The 14,620-nt window shown below is 32.5% G+C and overlaps 1 protein-coding gene across 1 annotated transcript; it reads left to right on the top strand.

Annotated features, from left to right (window-relative positions):
• Positions 1 to 7,780: 7,780 nt before the first annotated feature.
• On the top strand, positions 7,781 to 9,014 carry LOC144572774 (transcription factor DIVARICATA-like). The gene is made up of 2 exons (XM_078322453.1): positions 7,781 to 8,325; positions 8,435 to 9,014. Exons 1-2 carry the CDS (start codon positions 7,913 to 7,915, stop codon positions 8,880 to 8,882), a joined length of 861 nt encoding a protein of 286 aa, XP_078178579.1. The 5' UTR covers positions 7,781 to 7,912; the 3' UTR covers positions 8,883 to 9,014.
• Positions 9,015 to 14,620: the final 5,606 nt, after the last annotated feature.

Below are 14,620 nucleotides of genomic sequence, written 5' to 3'. Positions count from 1 at the left end.
TTACTATTTGACTTTGTACTAAATTAATTTGAATATATATAAATTTTGTATGTAAATACATTACTAATAAAGTAGACCAATTTTAATTATTTCACTTTACCATTTGAAACCAATTCAATAAATTAAATTCATCAAAAAACTTAATAAGCTTAATAGTACACTAATTTTATTAATTATATGCATCCAGTGTGCAATGATGATTAATTTATCATTCTATACAGTCCATCTTTCTATATATATCCCTGAAAACTCTGAATATCAAACCTTCAACTTTGAAACAAAAAATTTCTATATATTGTTTTATATTCCCATTAGTTTTTATTTGATGAGAAAACTCACTCTTTAGTTATTTCTAATATTGCGCCGAAATTATCTTGCAAATTTAAAACTCCCATTAATCATACAAAAACGAATTATGACAAAGAGTAGGGTTTATATGCTCCATTGTTTTTGTTTGCGTGTTCTAATCATGCCTGACATCTATATCGATATTTTCAAAGTCCAAACAGTCAATCTAAACTGCTTAATATGATATTCATATTAAAATATATTCAGAGATCAATTTTTTTTATTTTTTAAAAGATATTTACTATTTTTTTTAGATAGGTACAAAATCATTGTTTTTAAAATATATTCAATTTTTTTTTAGATATGTACATAATCATTATTTTTTTTTAAATAGGTCCATAATCTTTTTAAAAACAATAATTTTGTAACTATTTAAAAAATAGTAAAAATAATATAAAATTTGATCTCCAAGCAAATTGAATTTAATACGAAGATCATATTGAGTAAATTGTTTAACTTTTAAAATTTTAAAATGAAAATGAAAATAAAAATGTGAGAAATGATTAGAATCATGTTGCACATTTAATTTAGTCAAAGCGGAGACAAAAGGAATTTGGGCTTGTTTGAAATATTAAAGAGTTCACTTTAAAATTTATTTAATTTTTGTTTGATAAAATTGGAGTCAAATAACTCAACTATTTAATATTTATAATAAATCTCTAATTAAGATTTCAAACTTGTTACATTTGACACAGAAAATATTTTCTTTACACTATATCAAATATACAAATTCATGTTTAACGGTTCAAATCTAATCTGACCTCGTGGGTTACCTTTCCTAATCCAAATTCACACATTTACACGCACCACCTGTCAGCTGAAAATCCTTATAATATAAATTAATTTTGTCTTCTGCATACTTTATTTTCTTAAATACTTCTGTAGTTTATTCAATAATCATTTGTATAAGTTGTGCGTGCGGAGGTAAGGTCCAAAGGAAAAAAGGGCCTTCTATTAAATCAATCTCTCTCTCTCTCTCTCTCTTATAAGCAACAGCTAGGTTTGAGGAACCAATCACCTTTTCGAGATCTGAGCATATGGCATGTGACTATGTGAGAAGAGAGAAAAAAAAATATAATTAATGTAATAAGGGCCTCTGTTTCGACAGCAAAGTGAAAAGAAGCACCAAGGGTTGCGATTTTATAATACAACTTTTGGTGCATTGTGCATTGTTCTGGCGGGTGATATCTTGAATTACTTTTAACTGTCGTTCTGTATCAAATATGCTTTAAATTAGCGGAGTTTGTCGGGAGAGCGGCATTAAAGGAAATGATAAGTCCACCCAGTTTGCACAGTAATTATGCTCGGTGGTATATATGTTATATGATGTGACTACTTCAGATTATAGGTAGGATCAGTTAATTATTGTAAATGCTAAGGATATAATTATCCCTAAATTTGTTAAAAACAAAAATTGTAATAAAAAAAACCGTAGGATTAAAATGCTTAAAAAAAACCCGCAGCATCTGCCATGATCCTTAAAAAAAAAAAAATTAAAATGCTTTAGGGTGTGTTCGGCACCTCATGTAGCTGTAGATTTGTTTCAATTGCGAGGTGTTGTAGATTTATTTAAATTAGATATTAAGAGCTAGTTACTTTTCAATTCTAATTATTTTTCAGTCTTAAAGCACCATAAATTATTTTTTTGTTTTGTTTCTCAATTAAATTTCTAATAGATTTTAAGTAATTAATATCAAACTAAGTGTTGAACAAAACAAAAAATAATTAGGTGTTCAAATATGCCTATGGGTATGTATCATGCAAAAATAAAAATAATTCAACAAGTAAGACTTAATATAAAAATTATAAAAAAATAATAATAACTTTAAATATAATTTTAACATACAATAATTGTTCAGATATAAAATGAAAATACTTAAACAAAAAATAATTTAAAAGTATATAAAATTTAAATTGTACAAAATACAAAGACTCATTTTTAAGTTCCAATTACGATGACTAACATAATCTTGCCATATACGTTTAGCAACTTTTTGTGGAATATTATATGTATAATTAAATTAATCTGAATTAATAATTAGTATTAATGCACTTAATTTTGACTTTAGCATTACATCTTTACAAAAAAAAAATTGTAAAAAGGAAAAAAAAAACAAAACAAACCAACATCCTAACAAATTTTCCATACACTTGCAGCTTGCCGAATACCTATATCTTAAAATTTACCATGGGTTAAATGACAATGGTATTCAAATTATATTCCCATAAAAATTTCCATTACTGAACATGTCCTCATTGTTTTTGTGTCCTAACTATGCCACGTCCTTATCTTCATTTTCAAAGTCCAAACAGTTGATTTGAATCACTCATCGTGATCTCTATATTAAAACGTAGTTGAGACCAAATTTCGTATTTTTTTGAAAAAAAAAGTTACTATTTTTTAGATAAGTACAAAATAATTATTTTCGGATTGTCCAAAATCTTATGAAAAATTTAATTTGTACATCCCTTTTAAAAAAAATTCAAAAAAAAATATAAATTTGGTCTCAACATACATTTTAATATGGAGATCATATTGAGCGGTCCGGATCGGCTATTTAAACTTTGAAAACAGAGATAATAATGTGAGACATAATTGGGGTACGAAAAAAAAATACATTCTAACCCTTGAAATATTAGCATTTTTTATGGGCTTAAATAATAGATAGATGTATGGTGACTTAACCACAGAAAATCTTGAACGCATTTTGGGAACAAATGAAATAATTTCAACTGAAAATCAACTAACATATTAATTGTGAAGCTTGATGAGTTAGCAAACACAATCAATGAACTAATGTAGAAATATTATTCTAGAACCTAGCCAATAATAAATCAATCAGGTGGAATATAATAATCCAAAATTTAAAATAATGATAACCCACCAATTAAGCTCTCCTATGAATCCAGCTATGATAGTTTGACTTGATAAATAAAATGGTGAAGTGTCTCTTGGCTTTGACACATGCAAAGTCACCATAACTAACTAGAATAATTTATATGTTAGAAGAACAATAACCATATTATTTTTCCCTAATCATATCATCATGCTTCTATTATTTAAATAAACAACATGAACTCATGATTAACAATTTTTGGGGGACATGACTTGGTTCCAAAAGTACATCGCTTTTTGTTCAAGGTGAGCGTTTAAAAATTAATTAATCATCGATTAAAAATTTAATAAGTGGAATCTGAAGTTGGTTAGGTAGCTGCTTCAAGTCAGAACTCAATTAAGACTCGACACGTCGTTAATAAAATGACAAATTAGCTGATCAGCATGTATCGGAATGAGACAAGATATTTTGTGGAAAATCTCAACTTAAATCCTGCACAATTAGTCTTTCTTCATAGTCACAAGATTCGCGAATTAAACCCGAATTAAATCGGAATAATTCATTTTTTTTAGTGATGCCGAACCGAACGTCGAATTATTCGGTTGACCAAACTTTGACTGAATTAAATCCGAATAATTCGTGAGTTTTGTGAACTTTTCCCGAATTTCCTGAATTATTTGCGATTTTTTTCTAAATTTTTAGCAGGACATTTTGTTTTGTGTTTTTTTTGCTCTCTTGTAGGACTGAGATCACTGGTCCGGATAATTCCGAATTATTCCCGAATTACGAACTTTTGATCTCGCCGAACCGAACCCGAACAATTCATTTGTCACTATTCTTAGTAATAGTCATAAGATTCGCAAATTAAACCTAAATTATACCCAAGTAATTCATTTTTTAGTGATACCGAGCCGAAAGCCGAATTATTCGGTTGATCGAACTTTGACCGAATTAAATCTGAATAATTTGCGAATTTTACAAACTTTTTCCGAATTTTACGAATTATTCGCGAATTTTTCCTGAATTTTTCGGAGGACATTTTTTTTTGCTCTCTTGCAGGAGTGAGATCTCTGATCCGGATAATTCCGAATCACGAACTTTTGATCTCGCCAAACCGAACCCGAATAATTCATTTGTCACTATTCTTACTTGTAAAATTCGACTCGCTACACTAATATCTACACCAATTTAGCTGCAGTGGGAGAAGGGGGAAGAGTGGGTGGTAGTTGGTCACATCGAACAGGGACCGCAACGTGATGGGGTATACAATTTTTTTCCCTTTATCAATTCCAGAAAGAAAAGCTCAAAGACGCAACTCCATTTCCAAATATATATTTTTTTTAAAAAGCTGTGCCAAATTACACAAACAACCTTAGAAAATGAAATATATCTGCTCAAGTGTCGTGAAGAATTTCTTTGACTCCAATTTTTTTTATTATTATAACGAGATCAGACATCAATCAAGCAAACCATCAGAAGGTCTTAATTTAGATGAACTGAGGTGAGGTTCCTAGGTTAGCATTAATTTTCACCATCATAAATGGTAATTTTCTTAATCAGAGGTTTTGCGCGAGATCCAAAGCGAGAAGGGGAGGGTTTTTGTTTTTTTGTTGGGGGTACATGTCAGCGACGGTGCCATTATTTGCAAATGGCACTCTTTTTTGGATTCGAATGTGAAAGCTTGTGACTTGCTATTCGTCAGGACATGCGGATGGATACCGCCACTTTCTTTCCTATATTTTTATGAGAATCCATATATACTATGAGACATTTTTTCCATTTATTAATATAACGGGTCTTGATTTTAACGGGAGACTGACTCGCAACACGGAATACTACACAAGTGGTGCAATGGAGAATCAGGACTTTCCGTAAAGGGCCCTTGAAATTGAATAACCTCCTGTGGAAGCAATGCTTTAGCTTTCCTAATTTTGAAACAAGTTGCCCACTTGTTTGTATAATATAACCTTCTAATTTCAAAAGTGCCAAGAAGGAATATGTAAATATCTTATGTGAAAAAATCTTTTGCTAAAATTAAAACAGAAACATATATGCTTTGCAGCTTTTACTGCTTTTGCAGTGAAAAGTTGGAAAATATCGTTGATATTAATATTGTTTTTTTTTTTTTTGGAAAATATTGTTGATGTTAATATTGTTTATAACTTATATAAATAAGGTGTAAAGCTATCTGGACTATATTAATGACCCTCATGGCCAGGACTGCAAAAACGAATCGAAGCGAATCGAAATTAACTCAGTTTGAGTTCGAGTTTGAACCAATTTCGGACCAAATTGGTTTGAAATTGAAGTACGGTTTCAAACTAACAAGAAAAATTCGAGTTTGATTTCGTGTGATTCGAACCAGTTTTGAACCGAACTAGCTAGATCAAAATTGAAGCAGTATTTAAAACTAAAAAAAAGAGTTTTGAACCGAGTCAGACTCAATTCGAGTTCGATTCGAACCGAACTGGATTTGATTCGTTTCAGAAATGAATTGGTTTAAGTCATTCAGAACCGATTTTTTTTCGAATTGAACTCAATTGAATCACAAGCTAAGAGCTTTTTATGAATTTTAATTAATTTATCAACAATCTCCATCAAAAACAATACCGGAGAAGATCTCCTCAATTTTGTGCTCTGTGCAGCTACTATTAAAAATTTGTTTTGCATAATTTCAAAAACACATCCATACATCCGAGTTAACAAAACAGAGCACAGAAAAAGAATAGGACAACTAAACCAATAAATTTATTCCATTGTACTTATTATTGGACCTCTTTGAAAGAACCACTTTTGTTTATTTTCTCCAGCCTGTACACAACACAACAGAGGAAATGATAAATTATTTGTTTATTTAATTAAAAAAATAAAAACATAGAAAATCAGGAGAAACCCTTCGGCTCATGATATCGCCTGCAGTCCGTACAGCTCTAGTTATGTTCATATTATTCTTCACAAAATAATAATCATCCAAGTACTATCAAGTTTTCAAAAAAATAATCATCCAAGTACTTTGGTTATTATAGTTTTAAGATATAATAATACACATTATAATCATCCAAGTACTACCGAGTTTTCAAAAGAATAATCATCCAAGTACTTTGGTTATTAACTTATTATAGTTTTAAGATATAATAATACACATGAGTTGTTTGTAGCAGTGGAGCAGACGTGAAAATTAACTTACTAAAATATGACAAATAATTAATTATGATCGTATTTTTTTTAAAAAAATTTCATATCTTGTTATTTATGCTGGTTTGCGTACTTTAAATCACATGCCACGTTATGTCCATTTTTTAATTGTTAAAGATGGTCAACTTTCCTGTATCCAAAAATTATTTATTCAGATGATTTTATCTGCTTTAATTTGCACCGTTATTATAATATAATGGAAATGGACTTTTGAATTAATTCAAACCACCCAGTTTTATTAAAATATTTATAGAATACAAAAATAATTAAACTCATTCAAGATGTACAGATAGCAATTATACAGTCATATAAGGTAAATCTTCTATACAAGATTTTAAATTGCTTATAGTGATATTTAGTGACAAATTAGATATTTGAAGTTCAAATGTTTAAGCATGGTATAGGGTCCAATAAACCTAATATCAAAACAACTTATAATTTTTTTTGTTTTGTTTTACAAAATTTAAATTTACACATAGCAACATAAATATATAATAACATCACTTCTACTATTATAAAATACGAGTAAAACTTAGGTGCTATGGATAGCATAAGACTATCCGTGCTACGACCTCAAAAATCTATCGTATAAACTTCAAATTTCGGTCTAAATAGCTCAGTAAATTGGTTATATAATAAACTTGTAGAATATCAATTTTTATTATTTTTATGATTTATGAAAGATGAAAAAAAAACAACTTAAAATATTGACATTTTTTTTTAATTTTTAAGTCATTTTTTGTCATCTTTCATAAATAATAAAAAGTAGTAAAAAACTTTTCAAAAAATAGTAAGAATCAATATCCTACAAGTTCATCATATAATCAATTTACTGAGCTACTTAGATTGAAATTTGAAATTCATACGATAGGTTTTAAAAATCGTAGCACGGAGAAGCTTATGCTATCTATAACATCTAAAATAAAAAATGACCGTACAGTCCATACACATGTATGACAAATAAAAAAATATCACAAAATTTGGTCTTTTTGAAAATTCATCAATAACATATATAATCCTATATATTTTTAAACAACAGTACTTCAAATGTCGCAACAGTGTTGGTGGTAATGATCTTGTAACAAATAGAAAGGAAGCCTCCAGTGACTTAAGTGACTGGAGAGGAAGGGGAGGAGAGGGGTCAGAATTTCAAAGGCTTTCCCATGGTTGAGAGGGCACAAACTCCACCAAGGCCCAATCAGAGGTCACAGAAGAACAACTTCTCCCTTGCTGCCTTTATTTATTTTTGCCCCTATTTAATATAAGAAGCTCCAAACGGTGGAAAAGGGGAATAAAATACAGTGCCCAGTGCAGAATTTGCCTCGCAATAGAAGCACTATTAGTACTAGATCCACCTCCAACGCAACCCGCTCCCCTTCTCCTTTCTTTCTTCTCCCCATATTTCTCTCTATTGGCTCCTTGGATCTCTCCTTCATTTCCGTGCCACTGATTTCTTCACTTCTTTAAAAAAAAAGAAAAAAGCAAAGAAAAATTTCCTTCCTTATCCCATCTAGAGCTCTATACGACCGTGGATGGAGGTGCTACCACCAGGCGGGACCCACTTCACTAACCAGAGCTGGTTAGTGCCACCGAGGCGCAACAGCATGGCGTGGACCCCGGAGGAGAACAAGGCGTTCGAGGATGCTCTGGCTCGATACGACCGTGAGACACCGAATCGCTGGGAGAAAGTTGCCCTCTTGATCCCTGGCAAAACTGCTGGAGATGTGGCAGCTCATTACAAAGAGCTAGAGAGCGATGTCAGTTACATCGAAATGGGCCTCGTCCCCTTCCCTCAGTACTACAACTCTTCATCAGGCGGGTTCACTCTCGACTGGGAGAGTCAAGGATTCAAACCCGGTTATTGTGTCGGTGGTAAGAGAGGCGGCAGCAGAGGCGCCGAGCAAGAGAGGAAGAAAGGTGTCCCTTGGACTGAAGAAGAACACAAGTCAGTGCTTAATTTTTTTTTTTTTTTTTCCTTTTTGGTCCTATGAATTTTAGCATGTATATTGAATTAAAATTTTAAATATTTGATTGGTTATGTGAATTTATTTTAGGAGGTTTTTATTGGGTTTGAAGAAATACGGGCGAGGCGATTGGAGGAACATCTCTCGAAATTATGTGACGAGTCGAACCCCGACCCAAGTAGCTAGTCATGCACAGAAGTACTTCATAAGGCTTAACTCGGGAGGGAAGGATAAGAGGCGGTCGAGCATTCACGACATAACAACTGTCAATTTGCCGGATGACGAGCGGGCCCAGTCCCCGTCTGCACCTTCCGTTACTTCTCAATCGAGCACCGCAGCGATAGCTGTTTCGGACCATTTTTCAGTTATAGTCGACTCGAAGCAACCAAACGAAGGAATTGGTGGGTTCAAGCCTCAGCAATTTGTGCAACAATCACCATATGGAATATCTTCTTATAATGGAATTAAATCAGAGCCTAATAATTCGTATGGTGCTATGATTATGCAAATGCAGAGCCATCACCTCCCTCGTGTTTAAATCAAAGTTTTGAATGATGGGTCATCACAAAAATTGACCGAGGTAAGATGGAAGAAGGAACTATTGGGTGTGCTTGATCTCACAATATGATATTCTCTTTGGTTAAAAAAAAAAGAATTGATGAATATGCATATGAATCTAAGAAGGGAATTTCAAAAGATGTGATGGGGGGGATTGGGATTCTTTTTCACATGTTCTCTACTGTTGTACATAATTCATATTAGCAAAATACATTTTGGGGAAAATTGAAGGAGAATTAAGTATTACTCGAGATGATGAAGAAAATGGAGCCTCAATTTTAACATTGGGAATTTGCTGTTTATGTTTAATTGAATGTAGTTAGCTAGTTTAGTGTGGTCCTGTATATTTTTTTTGAACTTGATTTTTAGTTTGTTGTTAAATTAGTCTCAAACTCTCCATATTTAGAGATATTTCATCATTGGTCATGGATCATTGACCCTTTTGTTAATTAGCTTGATTTGTGCGCATATAATTTCACAAATTTGTTCTCTGTTGTGCTGTCCTTGACATGTAATTTAACCATTTTGTTTTCTCTGCTGTGCTGTCCTGTCCTTTGCTATGGTCAGAATTTTTATTTTTCTTTATTTGTTGGGATTGGGATTTTTGGTTTTCCATGAATAATTGCATATGGAGGCATTTATTGAACGCACATTTTAACTTTTTACCAATCACACCAAATAAATTTATGAAGGTGAAACCTTGAAACAGAAAAGGTTGCTTTGATATATGCTCCAATTAGGCATGGCACCATTTCCAGACAAGCCCACTATGCAGTTGGTGCTTGATTTGTATTGGTTGAAAAACCTCCTTGCCATATTATTTTATATATATAAAAAAAAAGATGGTTAGTCGGAGATGAGTCGGATATCCACTTACACACCAACACGTCACATGCTTCAATCTTCTAAATCCTCTGCGGTAGCGGAAATATTCTAGAATGCACTTGATCCCTTTAATATTCGTGCAAGATTTTGATCGGATGGTCTGGATCTAAACATAAATATTATGTTACCTTAGCTGGTATGAATTCGCCTATACGGAGATGAGGGATGAACCCGTTGACACTTTTGTGTTTATCCAACTTAAAACGAAGCCAAATAGTATAGTGCTTCATACTGTTGCAAAAAGATAGGGATGAAATTTAACAAACAAATGACTCGCTTTCTGTAGACAATCTCTTATCCATTTCGTTCAAACTATTTCATATTCAATGATATATTGTCTTTGACTGTTTCTCATGTAAAAATTCATAAATTCAAATAGTCTTTTTTATATATGAGTAGGATTCAAATGTCTTTGCTTTCATTTTTAAAAACTTTAATAGTTCAAAATCTAAAATTTAAAAGTAAAAATAAAACCGTTGAATGTGATCTATGTTATTTTCTCTACGTGCTCATAAATTATCACATTTCAATATTGTTTTTATGTGAATCAATAAATTGAAAAATTAACGTCTCGAAATTATTCACATTAGTATATTTTTTACAAGCTCTTGATGACAACCAAAATAAATTTGGAATGTCATAATTTTTTACACGTGCATTGATAAAATGATGCGGATCATATCCAACAGTTTTATTTTGACTTGTAAGTTTTAGATTTTAAGTTATTAAAGTTTTTAAAAAGAGTGAGTCTATGGTACTATGCATATTACGATTTGGCACCGTGCTATAGTTCTATATTCGAGTTTTCAAATCATAACGGTCAATCCGAACCGTTCATCTTGTTCTCCATATTAATATGTGTTTGGAGACCAAATTTTAGATTTTAAAAAAAAAATTACTATTTTTTTAGATATTTAGAAAATAACTTGATCTGAAAATTTTGGACCATCCAAAAACAGTGATTTTCAATAAATTTCAAAAAATAGTAAAAAAATTTCAAAAAATATAAAATTTGGTCTCCAAACACATATTAATATGGAGAACAAGATGAACGATTCTGATCGACCGTTAGGATTTGAAAACTCGAATATAGAGCCGTAGCACGGTGCCAAATTGTAATATGCATAGTACCATAGACTCACTCTTTTAAAAATGAAAACATGATGGAGACACAAAAAATGGAGGCAAACCCTTCTCTTTATATATATCTCATGCTTCTTTATTTATTCTACTTATATATCTATTAATTAACGATCCAAAACTAAACTTGCAAGTTTGCTCATACATGTGTAGCTAGAATATAGGGCAAGCAATGAAGGTTGAGAGGTTGAATGATTATTTGAATTTAGCGATTGTGCACTAAATCTTGTATCTATTTCATTGAATAGTAAAGTTCGTCGGTTCGCTACCTTTCAGTGAAGTAGGTTTCGACCGAATCACTTGAATTTGGTGTTGTTGCTCTCTTGTAGATTTGTCTTAGTTGGATTTTTTTGTTAAAGATTAGTTGTTTTAAATGTCTACTAATAATTTTATTAATTAAAAAAAAAACTTACAACGAGTCAAATGTTTCTCCTTAAATCTAAACTCATTTATTCTCATGAAATCTCGTAAATTCCTCTAATCACCTAAAACTACATATATACTCTTAAACACCCTATTACCTCTTTCTCCATCTCGTTCCACGACCGGATCTGCTTTCGTCCGGCTACAGTGCTCCGACAACTAAATTTATTCACCGCTGTGTTCTGATCGAGATGATGAAGGTAGTAAAGGCTCTACGCTTCGAAATTCGACGATACCGTGCTCTCAGCTCCCTCTCCTCTCTCTCATTCTTGTCTTCGTTCAAGGAGATGAAAACGAGAGAGAGAGAAAGGTATCGCTATATCGGAGGTGAGAACTAGAAGAGGTGAGAGACGAAATGAAGAGGTGTAGAAGAGTGAGGAGGAGCGGCGACGACAACGGCGGCAGCTAGGGTTTTTTCTCTCTCTCTTTTCACTTGAGATAAAAGAGCAAAGCAGCTAGGGTTTTTTTGATGAGGGAGCAACTCCATCTTAGCTCGATTTATCACACAGTAAAAATTTTCATTTTTTTTTCTCATCATTAATTTAGTTTCTGATTTTCTAATTAGTGTATAGTTATAAATTGTTGCTTGGGGGTTTCTCATAGTGGTTGGTTCAAAAATTATAAAAATATGGTATTTAGGATGCACAAAAAATATTCGATGAATGGGCAAACTGAACCTTTTTTGAAAATTAAAATTCAAAGAAAAGTTAGCATGGTAACAAAAGAAATTGCACGGATCCATGCAAAAAGGCAATGGAATCTGACTCAGACCCATGCAATCCAAAGCCAGTGTCTCTTTAATCTCGGAGTAACTAACTAACAATTCTGTTGCTTAGCCCTTGTACCGGAATTGCTTTTCTGGCCAATATACCAAACATATTCTCCCCTCAGACCCAAATGAGTTAGGATCCTCTGCATTACCTCACTGTATGAGTTTGAATCCGGACCGTCCGATCAATATCCGAACCAATCTTGCTCAACTTTTTAATTGCACAAGATTCCTTTAAGATTCGTGCTAATATATTACAAACTCACTGTCTGAGTTCGAATCCGGACCGTTTACAAACTCACTGTCTGAGTCTGAATCCGGACCATCCAATCAAAATCCGAACCAATCTGGCCCGTAGGGGTGTTCAAATGGTTTGGTTTATTTGGTTTTGAACCAAACCGGAGAATTTCGGTTTAAATGGTTCAGTTGTTCTGTTCAAATGGTTTGGTTTGATTAATTTTATGAAGTAATTCGGTTTAAATGATTCGGTTTGGTTTTAATTTCTCAAAACCGAATAAACCGAACCGATCAGTCATATAATAATTCAAGTATTATTTTGGTTCTTTCATTTATTTTGGACTAAAAAATCAAGAATAAATATTGATCTAGAATTTTGAATATTTTAGAACATCAATATATTTGTATTAAATTGAACCATGTGTGTAATGGTATCGTAATTTTCATTTCTATGAAATTATTAATGTATTGGCTTATGTATTGAGTTTTGATTTTTTGAGATTGAATTTCTCTATTCGGTTCAACCGAACAAACCGAAGTTTAGTTCGGTTTAATCGGTTCGTTTTTAGTTCGGTTTGACATTTTAATTCGGTCGGTTCGGTTGAATTTTAATCGGTTCGGTTTTAGTTTGGTTTGACAAATTTAGTTTGGTTTAAACCGAACCGACCGTTTGAACACCCCTACCGGCCTGAACTTGTAATGCACAAGATTCCTTTAAAATTCGTGCTAATATATTACAAACTGACAGACACAACCGTATCTCTTCTCACATCCTATGCTTTTTATCCATCTTTCTGCAGTAAAAATGGAGCATATATATCACTGTCGTTCAATAAATAATAGTATTCTCCTGCTGTTTGTTCCTTTGGCATTTCTTTTAACATGTCTCAGTAGTCTGTCTCTCAATTGACGGCAGGAACAATCTATGCATTTACTTTCTAATTTTGAATTATATCTTGCAAACAAGCCCTCCATGTTCTTACATTTGCATGTTGTTGTTGCATCTAAACATGTTTTTTCTTTCTTATTTATGTTTTTTTCATGGATATAAGTTGAAAACAAGTACTCAATACTGATACATAACTACTGTATCAGAAAAAAAAAAAAATCCACAAGGGCTTGTGTGTAAATAGAAAAAAAAAGCAAGATGATTAGATGAGTATGAATCTATTGATAATATATTAGTTTTGGGGTCTTTAGCCTTTACTGCTGTTGTGTGTGGCAGCTGCAACCGTACAGTGCACACGGTGCTGCTGTGTCTTCAAGCATCAGAGACAGAGAGAGAAGATGGTACCTAGACAGCTCACTTGCCGAATTATTATTTGCTGTGGTCCCAATTACAATTGGATTATAAAAAACAGTAACCTAATTTAATTGAATCTTGTTCAACAAAGAAGTCATCCCTTTTTTCTATGTTTTTATTTTATTTTATTTTCTTTCAAGTAAATGCATGTACCCCCCATAATCAGGCAATATATAATTTTTCTGAATCTACTACAAAGAAAAATCATGCCGGTACCATGAGGCGATAATCTCGGTACCAACAAACTGGTCATCCTTGTTTAGTAATCTTGATTCACAAATGACATAAATGCCACACTTTTGGAAAGACAATGATGCATCCTTTTTAGAGTTAGCCCCCCCTTGCAAGTTGCACTTGAAAGCCATTTCTTGATTTATAACTTTATTCTTTGGGGAGCTTTGATTTGAGGAAATTGATTTTTGTAAGACTAGTAGACCATAGATACAGTCACACCCAGTACTTTATAGTAGACATATCAAATGGGTTCTGATTCGAGTCTTGCAAATGGGGTATATGATTGGGTGATTTCTAGAGGTAGAGAGAAAAGATGCTTAGTTCCTTTGCTTTGTTTTAGTGGGCACAAACAACAAGTGTGGCTGTCCCTCTGTTAGCATATTGTGTCACATCCTTGGAAAAAAGAAAAATCTTTAAAGAAGATGAATTTGATCAGTGAAAGGGAAAGTTCAAAGATTCAAGGAAGTGTGGAGACTGAAGAGCTCACTTTGCATCGCTTAAAGCCTTTCGAAGCAACTATCCTTGAAGATTCCCTCTCTTCAATTGGCAACTGTTCTCTTCTTCCAAAGGTTGCGGATCAAACAATGATGGTACACAATTAAAATGTAACAATGCTTAAAGAGAGCATGTCTTCTTTTTAAATAACATTAATCTAAACACTAAAACCTCTAAGAAACAAAAGCTACAAGTTAAATTAGAAGTATATCCGATGGATGCCTCCTCCCTT

The sequence above is a fragment of the Carex rostrata genome, chromosome 2 (assembly GCF_964058835.1).
Source record: "Carex rostrata chromosome 2, lpCarRost1.2, whole genome shotgun sequence".
Lineage (NCBI taxonomy): Eukaryota > Viridiplantae > Streptophyta > Magnoliopsida > Poales > Cyperaceae > Carex > Carex rostrata.
The sequence above is the reverse complement of the archived record's forward strand: the minus strand, read 5'-3'. Positions and strand labels throughout refer to the sequence as shown.